Source organism: Leptodactylus fuscus, chromosome 3 (assembly GCF_031893055.1).
Source record: "Leptodactylus fuscus isolate aLepFus1 chromosome 3, aLepFus1.hap2, whole genome shotgun sequence".
Classification (NCBI taxonomy): Eukaryota; Metazoa; Chordata; class Amphibia; order Anura; family Leptodactylidae; genus Leptodactylus; species Leptodactylus fuscus.
Window position 1 is genome coordinate 241,928,203 of NC_134267.1, and position 15,801 is coordinate 241,944,003.

Sequence of the window (15,801 nt, forward strand, 5' to 3'; positions counted from 1 at the left end):
GACCAAATTTGTGCAGCAGCATCCTGGTCTTCAGAATTGACTTTTGTGAAGCACTACCAACTTGATCGGTATGGCTCAGAAGCTACTGCCTTCGGGCGCACTGTATTACATTCTGCTTGTGTTTAATGTCCCACCCTTATGGGGATTACTTGCTATTTCCCCACATTGTGCCGCTGGTAAGGACAACAGGGAACGAAGGATTATGTAGATAATCTTGTTTCCCTTAGTCCTAACAGCGGCACAAGAATTCCCCCCCCCCTATTGTTGTTTATTTGAAATGTATGTATTATTACTTGTTATTGACACACAGGGAGGAGGTATCTGTGCCCTCTTAAAGGGAGCAAGCCATGTGAAATTAATACATGGCTAATTAAAACTCCGCCTGTCCTACCAGCACACAGGGGCACGAAATACCCCACATTGTGCCGCTGTTAGGACTAAGGGAAACAAGATTATCTACATAATCCTTCGTTGAGCCGCTCTTGACTTTTCAGGATCGATTTTAAAATCCGATTTCCGATCATTTTTCATTTGAACCCGATCTCGATCCCAATTCCGATCCCAATGCAAGTCAATGGGAATTTTTTATTAATCGGAGATCGGATTTATTTTAAAAGCAATCCTATTCACTATACAGCATGGAATCTAATAATTGAACGCTTTAATTGTTAGACTCCACGCTGTGTAGTGAATCACTAAGTAGCCAGAGGATTTTTTTTTAATCCTCTGGCTACTTAGTCCCCCCTGGTGTCCACTTACCTGTGGAGATGGCTGCTCCGGTGCCCGGTGTTCTTCTTCGTCTCGCTGCTGCTCCACGCTGCTCTTCTCGCCTCGCTGCCCCCTGCCTCCCAGATTAGGAGAGTGTGGGTGGGTTAGGAGAGTGTGGGTGGGTACTGGGAGGGGAGACATCATGTCTCCCCGCTCTGTACCCACCCACACATTCCTAAGCCACAAGCCCCGCCTTCCTAGCTCTTTAAACAGTAACCTGGGAGGCGGCGGCAGCGAGGCGAGAAGAGCATCATGGAGCGGCAGCGAGGCGAAGAAGAAGGAGAACACCGGGCATCGGAGCAGCCATCTCTGCAGGTAAGTAGCTACTAGAGATGTTACTTTAGTCTCCCATTAGAATGAATGGAGGCAGCCGGCGCACAGGGGGTTAAGGCTGTGTGCCGGCTGCTTCTATTAATTCCTATGGAACCGCAGCGGAGCCTTCACACTGAGTATACACTACACTCAGAATGAGCGGAGCGTATACTCAGTGTGAAGGCTAAGCAAAGCATTGTGTGAAATAGTACCGATCTCGATCCCACCTAAAAAGATCGCTCAACCCAAAATGATTTGTGATAAATTATTGTTCTCTGGGATCTCCATAAAAGATGGAGGCCCAAGGGAGGTGACAAGAATAAAAAAAGATTTATACTCATTTTCCCACACGTTTTTTGGGTCTCTGTCTTCTACCTCTGTGCCATGACACTCAGCATGCCCATGTTACCCTTGAGAACCACTTACATGCCTCATGGTTGACCTTGGACGTGTGATGTAAGAGAAGAGTCACACATGCCGGGTCTGGCACTCTTCTGAGACATCACAAGGTCACAGGAGGAAGAAACAGATTCCACAAAGTGCCAAAAAGGTAAATATAGTTGTTTAAAAACTTTTTGTATATTTTTGGGCCTACTCCTATTGTACTCTTAGATCTGAAGAAACCTGAGTATAATAATTTCAAGTCTGATTCGAACAAGTCTGAATACCAGTTGGAACGAATCTTCAGAGGTTCACCCATCCTTACCCACCATACACCACTTATACAATGCAGAAAATTATCTAAATTCTCTAAGATGGTTCATGTTATATGGTGGAAGAGAAGGTAAACCATGAATGGAGACAACTGGGGCAAGCATGAAGACCTTTAAAGGGATTCTACCATTAAAAACCATTTTTTTCTCGAAAGAAAGCCTCTTCTTCTCCTACCTTTCCATGTCTTCTCCACCCCGCCATTCAGTTAAAATCCCGTTTTTCGCCAGTATGCAAATGAGTTCTCTTGCAGCACTGGGGGCAGATCCCAGCACTCAAACAGCACTGGGGGTGTCCCCAATGCTATGAGAGAACTCTCCAGCGCCGCCTCCATCTTCTTCAGGAAAGGGGTCTTCATGCATCTTCTTCCGGGGGTTGGCTTCAAACTAGGGCAAAGCCGACTGCGCATGCCCACAAGAAAATGGCCGCTTGCATGCGCAGTTGGCTTCACCATAGGCCAGAGACCTAGAAGAAGATGGAGGCAGCACTGGAGATTTCTCTCGCAGCATTGGGCCCGCCCCCCAGTGCTGTGAGAGAACTCATTTGCATGCCAGTGAAAATGGAATTTTAACCGAACGGCGGGGCAGAGAAGACATCTAAAGGTAGGAGAAGAATAGCCTTTCTTAAAGCTATTCCGTTGTGTCAACGAGAAAAAAAAGGTTTTTAATGGTAGAACCCCTTTTGGCTTTATTCACATGACGGTAAGAAATGGCAGTATGATGGATGTTTAGAATGGCCGCCCATGAATCTCTATGGGCTTATTCATATGTAAGTTTTTGACAGACTGCTTTTCACAACTGTCCAAAAAAACACGCTCTTCTTTTGTTAGTGTTGATGGCCATAAAGATAGTCATGTGAATAGACGCATAGACATTCAAGGGTTTTAAAATGCCCAGGAGTCACACAGCCGATATTTAATATCATGACTAAGACGCACCAAATGCATCATCCAGGAGCAGCCGCAATGGTAAATTCCCAGTGTTGTCTATTTCCTAGATCCCCACATCTCAGTGTTCAGACAACTGTTCACCAGGAACCCGGAAAGTCTCCAAGTCCAGGATCTATTCCTGCTGCTATGATTGTGTCACCTGCTCCCCGGGAGAAATCTCCAACTATACCGGTACAAAAATTCTAGAACTATCTCATCTGCGTCAGGTTTTAATCCTAAAATATTAGTGTTATTATTTATGCATCATGAGTGGATATTTTTTTAAAACTATTCACCTGCAGTAAAGTGTCCAGCTAAAGCAATCTCCATCTGGAGGTCCTACAATAAAAAGACTTTCCAAGGAATCTCCATCTTGAGGTCCTACAGTAAAAAGACTTTCCAAGGAATCTCCATCTGGAGATCCTACAGTAAAAATATGTCACAAGAAATTTCCATCTGAAGGTCCTACAGTAAAGAGACTTTCCAAGGAATCTCCATCTGGAGATCCTACAGTAAAAAGACATCCCAACCAATCTCCATCTGGAGGTCCTACAGTAGAGAGACATCTCAAAGAATCTCCATCTGGAGGTCCTACAGTAGAGAGACATCTCAAAGAATCTCCATCTGGAGGTCCAACAGAAGAGAGACATCTTAAAGAATCTCAATCTGGAGGTCCAACAGTAGAGAGACATGTCAAAAAATCTCCATCTGGAGGTCCTACAGTAGAGAAACATCTCAAAAAATCTCCATCTGGAGTTCCTACAGTAGAGAGACATCTCAAAGAATCTCCATCTGGAGGTCCTACAGTAGAGAGACATCTCAAAGAATCTCCATCTGGAGGTCCTACAGTAAAGAGATGTCCCAAGAAATCTCCATCTGAAGGTCCTACAGTAAAGAGACTTTCCAAGGAATCTCCATTTGGAGAACCTACAGTAAAAATACTTTCCAAGGAATCTCCATCTGGAGATCCTACAGTAAAACGACATCCCAACCAATCTCCATCTGGAGGTCCAACAGTAGAGTGACATCTCAAAGAATCTCCATCTCTCAAAGAATCTCCATCTGGAGGTCCTACAGTAGAGAGACATCTCAAAGAATCTCCATCTGGAGGTCCTACAGTAAAGAGATGTTCCAAGAAATCTCCATCTGAAGGTCCTACAGTAAAGAGACTTTCCAAGGAATCTCCATCTGGAGATCCTACAGTAAAACGACGTCCCAACCAATCTCCATCTGGAGGTCCTACAGTAAAACGACGTCCCAACCAATCTCCATCTGGAGGTCCTACAGTAGAGTGACATCTCAAAGAATCTCCATCTGGAGGTCCTACAGTAGAGAGACATCTCAAAGAATCTCCATCTGGAGGTCCTACAGTAGAGAGTCATCTCAAAGAATCTCCATCTGGAGGTCCTACAGTAAAGAGATGTTCCAAGAAATCTCCATCTGAAGGTCCTACAGTAAAGAGACTTTCCAAGGAATCTCCATCTGGAGATCCTACAGTAAAACGACGTCCCAACCAATCTCCATCTGGAGGTCCTACAGTAAAACGACGTCCCAACCAATCTCCATCTGGAGGTCCTACAGTAGAGTGACATCTCAAAGAATCTCCATCTCTCAAAGAATCTCCATCTGGAGGTCCTACAGTAGAGAGACATCTCAAAGAATCTCCATCTGGAGGTCCTACAGTAGAGAGACATCTCAAAGAATCTCCATCTGGAGGTCCTACAGTAGAGAGTCATCTCAAAGAATCTCCATCTGGAGGTCCTACAGTAAAGAGATGTTCCAAGAAATCTCCATCTGAAGGTCCTACAGTAAAGAGACTTTCCAAGGAATCTCCATCTGGAGATCCTACAGTAAAACGACGTCCCAACCAATCTCCATCTGGAGGTCCTACAGTAAAACGACGTCCCAACCAATCTCCATCTGGAGGTCCTACAGTAGAGTGACATCTCAAAGAATCTCCATCTCTCAAAGAATCTCCATCTGGAGGTCCTACAGTAGAGAGACATCTCAAAGAATCTCCATCTGGAGGTCCTACAGTAGAGAGACATTTCAAAGAATCTCCATCTGGAGGTCCTACAGTAGAGAGACATCTCAAAGAATCTCCATCTGGAGGTCCTACAGTAGAGAGACAACTCAAAGAATCTCCATCTGGAGGTCCTACAGTAGAGAGACATCTCAAAGAATCTCCATCTGGAGGTCCTACAGTAGAGAGACATCTCAAAGAATCTCCATCTGGAGGTCCTACAGTAGAGAGACATTTCAAAGAATCTCCATCTGGAGGTCCTACAGTAGAGAGACAACTCAAAGAATCCTCCATCTGGAGGTCCTACAGTAGAGAGACATCTCAAAGAATCTCCATCTGGAGGTCCTACCGTAAAAAAATATCCGAAGAAATCTCCATCTGGAGGTCCTAGAGTAGAGAGACATCCCAATAAATCTCCATCTGAAGGTCCTCCAGGAAAAATACTTTCCAAATAATCTCCATCTGGAGGTCCTAGAGTAGAGAGACATCCCAAGCAATCTCCATCCCCCAACTAACAAAACTCATCCTTGTTCCACCATAATGGGAAAGCCAATGAAGCCAAGTTTATCTTCTCGATCATTTATTTCTAACAAAATCTTCCCAATCCCATTCCAGTAAAGACTAATTTTTGGCAGAAAAATAATATATTGTGTTGACAATTGACCTTCATGAGATATCTCACAAATCTTTATATTTACCAGACAGTGAAACCTGCATGAAATGTTCTGACCTGGATTGGCCCAATGAGAAGAAGGATCGTTGTGTCCCAAAGCGGCTGGAGTTTCTCTCCTACAGAGATGACACACTAGTCCTGGTTATTTCTCTGGCTTCTTCTGTCTTTTCTTTCCTTACCTTCATGAGTCTTATTACTTTTATATTGTACCAAGACACGGCCATCGTGAAGGCCAATAACAGGAACCTCAGCTTCCTCCTCCTGGTCTCCATCATGCTGAGCTTCCTCTGTGTCTTCTTGTTCCTTGGACATCCAGTGGTCCTCACTTGCACGCTACGTCAGGTCTCGTTTGGAATCCTCTTCTCAGTGGCTGTTTCTTGCCTCTTGGCCAAAACCATCATGGTTTGCATTGCTTTCAAAGCCACCAAGCCTGGAAGTTCCTGGAAACACTGGATTGGAAGCAAGTGGTCTAATTCTTTGGTGATGTTCTGCTCATCCATCCAAGTAATAATCTGTGTGGGTTGGTTGAGTCTAGCGCCCCCCTTCCCAGAGCTGGACACATGGTCCTATCAGGAGAAGATCATTGTGCAGTGTAATGAAGGTTCTGTGATGGCCTTCTACTCTGTCCTGGGCTATATGGGGGTTTTGGCTTCTGTTAGTTTTATTACGGCTTTTTTAGCTCGGACATTACCGGACAGTTTCAATGAGGCCAAGTACATCACCTTCAGCATGCTGGTGTTCTGTAGTGTCTGGATTGCCATGATCCCGGCGTATCTGAGCACCAGAGGGAAGTACATGGTGGCCGTGGAGATATTCGCCATATTGTCCTCAAGTGCTGGACTTTTAGGGTGTATATTCTTCCCAAAATGCTTCATTATCCTATGGAGACCAGAACTGAACTCCAGAACACAATTACTGGTGGGAAGAAGCAGATGAGATCTACAGAAGTTCACTTTGCACTAATCTTACCAATAGATGAGGAACACGTGTCATTATGTGTACATGACTGCCACATATATCAGCGTATAACATTTTATACAATATCTGTTCCTATAATCCTAGATGATTGTTCTTATAAATATATTACATCAGATTCAGAAAACAAAGTAACAAATCTAAAGAGAAGTCCTGATATAGGGCGACCGAAAACTTACACTTGATTAAAATAATAATAAAAAATATTAAAATAAATATAAGATAATAATGTTTAATAAACTCTGAGTATTAGGTAGCCCTATATAGGGACTGGGTTGTCCTCATTACGGCATGGTGTCCTCTTCATTGAGGTCTCACCATCACTTGAGGGTCCTCCACCAGTAAATATTGTGTGTTCTACAAATCCCTCAATCCGGATATAATTAGTCATTTTATGGGATCCGGCAGTATTTGTTTCTTTCGTTATTTTGTTATTTTATCTGATATGGGATCCCCTTGATCTTTTATAACCTGTCAGATCCTGTAACTCCACTGCAGCCTAGTATTACCGGGGTGAGAAAGCCGATAGTTTCTGTCTATTCCTAGCCTAAGAATTCCAGCATGTGGTAGCCCTAGTACTTGACACTCACTAAATAGTCAGACACTGGATCATACCCAGCTCTTCTTACTCCCCCTGATGGTGGTGATAGGTCACCAGGATGATAGCTGGCAGGTTAGTGTTAGGCTTTTTACCAGATCCACCTTAGTAATGGTAACTAAATAGAAAATGGATTGCAATGAACTTTTGCTTCTATTGTAGTGCAGGATACCAGGATATGAACCAGAAATATTAAGGAGGACCTTTCACCACCTCCATCAACTCTTCTCATGCTTCAGTAGGTGCTGAGGGTGGGAGGTATCAAACAGTGTAGTTGTAGTTGGTGGAGTTGGTGAAATGTTCTCTTTAAAGCTCCCGTGCACCCCAATAAGCCAATGCTAAAGTCACTCAGGAGCAGAGTTACTGACACAAGGAGACAATCAGATTCATCCAGTATTATATTGTGAAAAACGGTGATTACGATAATCGCCTGAAATTATACAGTGATACATATCAGCCATATCCATAACTACAGCCGCACATAGAATAGACATCACAGACCAAACATCTCCTCATATGTATGACCCAAAAATAACAGATATACTTCTCATCGAACATTGTGATTGAACTTGTGCTCAGGCCTCGCTGCAGACTGATGAAATGTAAACTAAATTACTGACCATAAGAAAATGTACAGACTAGTAACCTCTGAGCCCAAAATACTTGTAACATATAGAATGTATAAAGTGTAAATATAACATCTACATTACTTATCCAGTATTATACTCCAGAGCTGCGCTCACTATTCTGCTGGTACAGTCACTGTGTACATACATTACATTACTTATCCTGTATTATACTCCAGAGCTGCACTCACTATTCTGCTGGTACAGTCACTGAGTACATACATTACATTACTTATCCTGTATTATACTTCAGAGCTGCACTCACTATTCTGCTGGTGCAGTCACTGTGCACATACATTACATTGCTTATCCTGTATTATACTCCAGAGCTGCGCTCGCTATTCTGCTGGTGCAGTCACTGTGTACATACATTACATTACTTATCCTGTATTATACTCCAGAGCTGCGCTCGCTATTCTGCTGGTGCAGTCACTGTGTACATACATTACATTACTTATCCTGTATTATACTCCAGAGCTGCGCTCACTATTCTGCTGGTACAGTCACTGTGTACATACATTACATTACTTATCCTGTATTATACTCCGGAGGTGCGCTCACTATTCTGCTGGTGCAGTCACTGTGTACATACATTACATTACTTATCCTGTACTATACTCCAGAGCTGCGCTCACTATTCTGCTGGTGCAGTCACTGTGTACATACATTACTTATCCTGTATTATACTCCAGAGCTGCGCTCACTATTCTGCTGGTACAGTCACTGTGTACATACATTACATTACTTATCCTGTATTATACTCCAGAGCTGCGCTCACTATTCTGCTGGTCACTGTGTACATACATTACATTACTTATCCTGTATTATACTCCAGAGGTGCGCTCACTATTCTGCTGGTGCAGTCACTGTGTACATACATTACATTACTTATCCTGTATTATACTCCAGAGCTGCGCTCACTATTCTGCTGGTGCAGTCACTGTGCACATACATTACTTATCCTGTATTATACTCCAGAGCCGCGCTCACTATTCTGCTGGTACAGTCACTGTGTACATACATTACATTACTTATCCTGTATTATACTCCAGAGCTGCGCTCACTATTCTGCTGGTACAGTCACTGTGTACATACATTACATTACTTATCCTGTATTATACTCCAGAGCTGCGCTCACTATTCTGCTGGTGCAGTCACTGTGTATATACATTACATTACTTATCCTGTATTATACTCCAGAGCTGCGCTCACTATTCTGCTGGTGCAGTCACTGTGTATATACATTACATTACTTATCCTGTATTATACTCCAGAGCTGCGCTCACTATTCTGCTGGTGCAGTCACTGTGTATAAACATTACATTACTTATCCTGTATTATACTCCAGAGCTGCGCTCACTATTCTGCTGGTGCAGTCACTGTGTACATACATTACTTATCCTGTATTATACTCCAGAGCTGTGCTCACTATTCTGCTGGTACAGTCACTGTGTACATACATTACATTACTTATCCTGTATTATACTCCAGAGCTGCGCTCACTATTCTGCTGGTACAGTCACTGTGTACATACATTACATTACTTATCCTGTATTATACTCCAGAGCTGCGCTCACTATTCTGCTGGTACAGTCACTGTGTACATACATTACATTACTTATCCTGTATTATACTCCAGAGCTGCGCTCACTATTCTGCTGGTGCAGTCACTGTGCACATACATTACTTATCCTGTATTATACTCCAGAGCCGCGCTCACTATTCTGCTGGTACAGTCACTGTGTACATACATTACATTACTTATCCTGTATTATACTCCAGAGCTGCGCTCACTATTCTGCTGGTACAGTCACTGTGTACATACATTACATTACTTATCCTGTATTATACTCCAGAGCTGCGCTCACTATTCTGCTGGTGAAGTCACTGTGTACATACATTACATTACTTATCCTGTATTATACTCCAGAGCTGCGCTCACTATTCTGCTGGTACAGTCACTGTGTATATACATTACATTACTTATCCTGTATTATACTCCAGAGCTGCGCTCACCATTCTGCTGGTGCAGTCACTGTGTACATACATTACATTACTTATCCTGTATTATACTCCAGAGCTGCGCTCACTATTCTGCTGGTGCAGTCACTGTGTACATACATTACATTACTTATCCTGTATTATACTCCAGAGCTGCGCTCACTATTCTGCTGGTACAGTCACTGTGTACATACATTACATTACTTATCCTGTATTATACTCCAGAGCTGCGCTCACTATTCTGCTGGTGCAGTCACTGTGCACATACATTACTTATCCTGTATTATACTCCAGAGCTGCGCTCACTATTCTGCTGGTACAGTCACTGTGTACATACATTACATTACTTATCCTGTATTATACTCCAGAGCTGCGCTCACTATTCTGCTGGTACAGTCACTGTGTACATACATTACATTACTTATCCTGTATTATACTCCAGAGCTGCGCTCACTATTCTGCTGGTGAAGTCACTGTGTACATACATTACATTACTTATCCTGTATTATACTCCAGAGCTGCGCTCACTATTCTGCTGGTACAGTCACTGTGTATATACATTACATTACTTATCCTGTATTATACTCCAGAGCTGCGCTCACTATTCTGCTGGTGCAGTCACTGTGTACATACGTTACATTACTTATCCTGTATTATACTCCAGAGCTGCGCTCACTATTCTGCTGGTGCAGTCACTGTGTACATACGTTACATTACTTATCCTGTATTATACTCCAGAGCTGCGCTCACTATTCTGCTGGTGCAGTCACTGTGTACATACGTTACATTACTTATCCTGTATTATACTCCAGAGCTGCGCTCACTATTCTGCTGGTGCAGTCACTGTGTACATACGTTACATTACTTATCCTGTATTATACTCCAGAGCTGCGCTCACTATTCTGCTGGTGCAGTCACTGTGCACATACATTACTTATCCTGTATTATACTCCAGAGCCGCGCTCACTATTCTGCTGGTACAGTCACTGTGTACATACATTACATTACTTATCCTGTATTATACTCCAGAGCTGCGCTCACTATTCTGCTGGTACAGTCACTGTGTACATACATTACATTACTTATCCTGTATTATACTCCAGAGCTGCGCTCACTATTCTGCTGGTGCAGTCACTGTGTATATACATTACATTACTTATCCTGTATTATACTCCAGAGCTGCGCTCACTATTCTGCTGGTGCAGTCACTGTGTATATACATTACATTACTTATCCTGTATTATACTCCAGAGCTGCGCTCACTATTCTGCTGGTGCAGTCACTGTGTATATACATTACATTACTTATCCTGTATTATACTCCAGAGCTGCGCTCACTATTCTGCTGGTGCAGTCACTGTGTACATACATTACTTATCCTGTATTATACTCCAGAGCTGTGCTCACTATTCTGCTGGTACAGTCACTGTGTACATACATTACATTACTTATCCTGTATTATACTCCAGAGCTGCGCTCACTATTCTGCTGGTGCAGTCACTGTGTACATACATTACATTACTTATCCTGTATTATACTCCAGAGCTGCGCTCACTATTCTGCTGGTACAGTCACTGTGTACATACATTACATTACTTATCCTGTATTATACTCCAGAGCTGCGCTCACTATTCTGCTGGTGCAGTCACTGTGCACATACATTACTTATCCTGTATTATACTCCAGAGCCGCGCTCACTATTCTGCTGGTACAGTCACTGTGTACATACATTACATTACTTATCCTGTATTATACTCCAGAGCTGCGCTCACTATTCTGCTGGTACAGTCACTGTGTACATACATTACATTACTTATCCTGTATTATACTCCAGAGCTGCGCTCACTATTCTGCTGGTGAAGTCACTGTGTACATACATTACATTACTTATCCTGTATTATACTCCAGAGCTGCGCTCACTATTCTGCTGGTACAGTCACTGTGTATATACATTACATTACTTATCCTGTATTATACTCCAGAGCTGCGCTCACCATTCTGCTGGTGCAGTCACTGTGTACATACATTACATTACTTATCCTGTATTATACTCCAGAGCTGCGCTCACTATTCTGCTGGTGCAGTCACTGTGTACATACATTACATTACTTATCCTGTATTATACTCCAGAGCTGCGCTCACTATTCTGCTGGTACAGTCACTGTGTACATACATTACATTACTTATCCTGTATTATACTCCAGAGCTGCGCTCACTATTCTGCTGGTGCAGTCACTGTGCACATACATTACTTATCCTGTATTATACTCCAGAGCTGCGCTCACTATTCTGCTGGTACAGTCACTGTGTACATACATTACATTACTTATCCTGTATTATACTCCAGAGCTGCGCTCACTATTCTGCTGGTACAGTCACTGTGTACATACATTACATTACTTATCCTGTATTATACTCCAGAGCTGCGCTCACTATTCTGCTGGTGAAGTCACTGTGTACATACATTACATTACTTATCCTGTATTATACTCCAGAGCTGCGCTCACTATTCTGCTGGTACAGTCACTGTGTATATACATTACATTACTTATCCTGTATTATACTCCAGAGCTGCGCTCACTATTCTGCTGGTGCAGTCACTGTGTACATACGTTACATTACTTATCCTGTATTATACTCCAGAGCTGCGCTCACTATTCTGCTGGTGCAGTCACTGTGTACATACGTTACATTACTTATCCTGTATTATACTCCAGAGCTGCGCTCACTATTCTGCTGGTGCAGTCACTGTGTACATACGTTACATTACTTATCCTGTATTATACTCCAGAGCTGCGCTCACTATTCTGCTGGTGCAGTCACTGTGTACATACGTTACATTACTTATCCTGTATTATACTCCAGAGCTGCGCTCACTATTCTGCTGGTGCAGTCACTGTGTACATACATTACATTACTTATCCTGTATTATACTCCAGAGCTGCGCTCACTATTCTGCTGGTGCAGTCACTGTGTATATACATTACTTATCCTGTATTATACTCAGGATTGTCCTCACTTTGCTTTGTCTCCAACAAGTCATTCCTCAGCCCGTCCTTCCTCTTCTCTGTAGTGACCTGTGTGGTCGCTCTTCTTTCTGCTCCCCACAATGATGTAGATGTAGGGATTGTCCTTCGAATTGATGGCAGGACACTAGAAAGTCACAATGGTGCTGAGAATCTTCATCCTCCTTCTTGGGATGACGGGGAAGAATCACACGAGTCTCACCATGATGGCTGGAGCCAGAGAGATGACATAGGTGATGACTGTGAAGACCACAACTATGTGCTGTTTAATTGGACAACATGGCACCGAGTTCTTTCTGATCTCTATGAGAAGGACTGCGCTGGCACCAAGCATGGCCAGAGTGACAATGACTATGTAGACAGTTGACTGGTGCTCAGCGATGAGGAACCTTTCGAAAAGTGTTACCAGGACTGAGACAAGCCATATAATCCCACACAAAACTGCTGACAAGTGGTCGGGGCGACCATATTTGTACCACATTGGAAAGCAGACAGAGAGGCATCGCTCAATGCTGAGTGTGGCCAGAAAGGAGAAGCTCGAATGGAATCCAAAACTGTTCAGGAACTTGCCAAACCCAGCGAATATGAGATCACTCTGCTGTGAGGTGGCCACTATATTAAAGAAGCACAAGAAGTACACCGACACCATGGAGCAACCAAGGACGAAGATGAAATTCGCCACAGCCAAATTCAGGATATAGACCGTTGACTTGATACGGCCACAGAATAGATATAAGATGATCCCATTACCAACCAGACCCACCAGGCAGATGAGAACAGTCATCAAGCAAATGGAGAACAGCGAGGGGTCTGGGAAGAAGACTATGGCTGGAGGGTTCATATTGTTGACCAAGACGTTAAGGGACATTGTTTTATGCAGTTACCAGAAGACTGGAAGAGACAAGAAGTGTCAGAAGCACGGATAATCCTAAAACAACAGCAGCAAGATGGGATCCCGGGCCCCAACTGATCAGCATTGTCTACATCCCCACACAAGTACATACAAGTCCAATCTGGAGTGGCCATTGCTCACGCACTGTTGTAGGACCACTTTGTCTTCTGACATGGTGTAGAACCAGCCAGACATTGTTTGTCTTCCCAGTGGTCAGTTCCTATTAAACTTGGACCATCTCAGGAGGAGGCAGACTGAACTCCCAGCAGTAAACAACACATCCCCATATAGGGGGTTAAGGGGTGAAGACCAGGAGTCTGCTGGGAATAACATTTTTAGAGGTGACCCCAAACCAAACCACTTTGGTAGCCCATTATGTTCAATGATCTGCCACCTGTCCAGTCTTAGAGCCATAGAGGCCTTCAGTGGAGGGACAGTCATTACATCCATCATTGTGCACTTGGAGATCATTCCAGGACATCTCCAAACATCTCAAAAGTTGAGATAGGATTGCAGGATGGGGAGAAGAGATGACAACTAAGGGTCTAAGGATTTCTGTAAGGGTTAGAACAAGGATCTGTCCCAAACATGGAGGCTCAGGTGTGCAAAAAGTGCTAAGCCCAGAATAAAATACTTCTAGAAATCTGGACACAGAAGACCAATGTGAGGAGGTCGGCTAGGATCTATAGATATATTATACACAACATTCATCCAGTCTATTCTGCCTTGTAGCCATCTCTACAGGTGACCAGGAGATCCATCCATACTATGTATAGCTGATATAGAGGAACCCAATCCAAGGAGCCGAGCCCAGATGTCCATGTTGGCTGGTGCAGAAGTTCCCTTGGTGTAATCTAATGATTTCCTACCACATCTGATCTATCCTAATATACGAATGTCTTATATGTCTAGGATATCAGATCTGCACTTACCACTGGCTCAGGATCGCCACTGCCGCGGTGTGTGATGTGACAGGGCTCTAGGGATGGCAGTATAGTTATACTTGGCTGGCAGCCACTCCAAACCCTACCAGAGTTTATTAGTACATTCCTGGGCGTATTCACACAAGAAACCTTTGTGTTATCGATGAGACAGACAGTGTAAAAGCTTCACTGGGGTCAGTCCATGAAGAGTGACCCCTGCCCAGGGTGATGACTGGACGTGAGGGTGCAGACACGTGCCAGCTTGTGTGGACGGGTGGGGGATGGTGTGACTGGCAGCCTGTCAAGGCCTTTGTTCAGTTGGTGTCCTGTGTTACTCCTTCCTTATCCGGCTGCTTTATAGTCCGGTTTTTGGGTGGGGCTGAAATGAAGCCAATAAAACTCCCATGAAGAGTATAGGGTGAGCCAAGCTTATGTGATGTGGAGAGCGGTGGGGAGACACATGGCGGGTGTGAATCTGTTTTCCTCTGCAAACACCCAACCCTCACTACTAGGGTTGAGCCAATCTTGAGATTTCAGGATTTTTGATCATTTTCCAGTCGATCCCGACCGTGAAATTTGCTCGATCGCTGACCAGGATCCGATCTTTCCCGATCCCGATCGCTCAACCCTATTCATGATCTATACATGAATAGGGTTGAGCCGATCTTGAGATAACCTCTGACCTCGATCCCGCCAGAAAAGATCAGGATCGGAATTCTGATTGCGATCGTGCAATTTACTCGAATCCGATCTTTTCCGATCCTGAACGCTCAACCCTACTCACTACACAAGACATCGGTGTAGAGAGACCCCGACCCAAAGTGATATAGAGGACAATATTGTACTGAAAAACACCCCAGTGCCCCCCATACACATAGTACACTCACCTGATGGACGCCTTTACACAGGGGTGTACTATAGCCCCACAGTTTCACCAGGGGTGTATCCAATATTGGGTGGAGCGACCCTGTAGTCTGCTACATGGCATCACTAGCCCCGGCATTAATGTAAGGCCATGGGTGAGGAAAGGGATGCCAGGTATTTACAGAGGACTTTTCCCCACCTCCTTGGCATCTGTGAATAGTCTCTGCTCCAATGACTCCAGTGCAGTGGGAATTTTCTCTCTAGCCCCCACCATGCCTTAGCAACAAGTGCAGGTAATTTTGGTGCCTAATGTGATATTTAAACTAGACCTGGATCTGAGCAGAAAAAACATAGTATAAGATATATATATACTGTATATATGGACAAGGATTCAAGCAGCACACAACTTCAGGCACACAAAAGTTGCCATAAAAGTTTGCAAATTGGCCACTAGACCACTGAAGATCACTTACTATCAACCA

General features: G+C 43.7%; 1 protein-coding gene and 1 pseudogene across 1 annotated transcript in view; one reads left to right on the plus strand and one right to left on the minus strand.

Annotated features, from left to right (window-relative positions):
* Positions 1–14,636, plus strand: part of LOC142198678 (vomeronasal type-2 receptor 26-like) — a 96,279-nt gene extending 81,643 nt beyond the window's left edge. The window contains exons 7-9 of the mRNA XM_075269706.1: positions 2,788–2,911; positions 5,444–6,333; positions 14,508–14,636. Of these exons, the coding sequence (XP_075125807.1) occupies positions 2,788–2,911; positions 5,444–6,333; positions 14,508–14,636 (1,143 nt within the window). The remainder of the gene's footprint in view (positions 1–2,787; positions 2,912–5,443; positions 6,334–14,507) is intronic.
* On the minus strand, positions 12,654–13,508 carry LOC142196972 (mas-related G-protein coupled receptor member X1-like; annotated as a pseudogene).
* Positions 14,637–15,801: the final 1,165 nt, after the last annotated feature.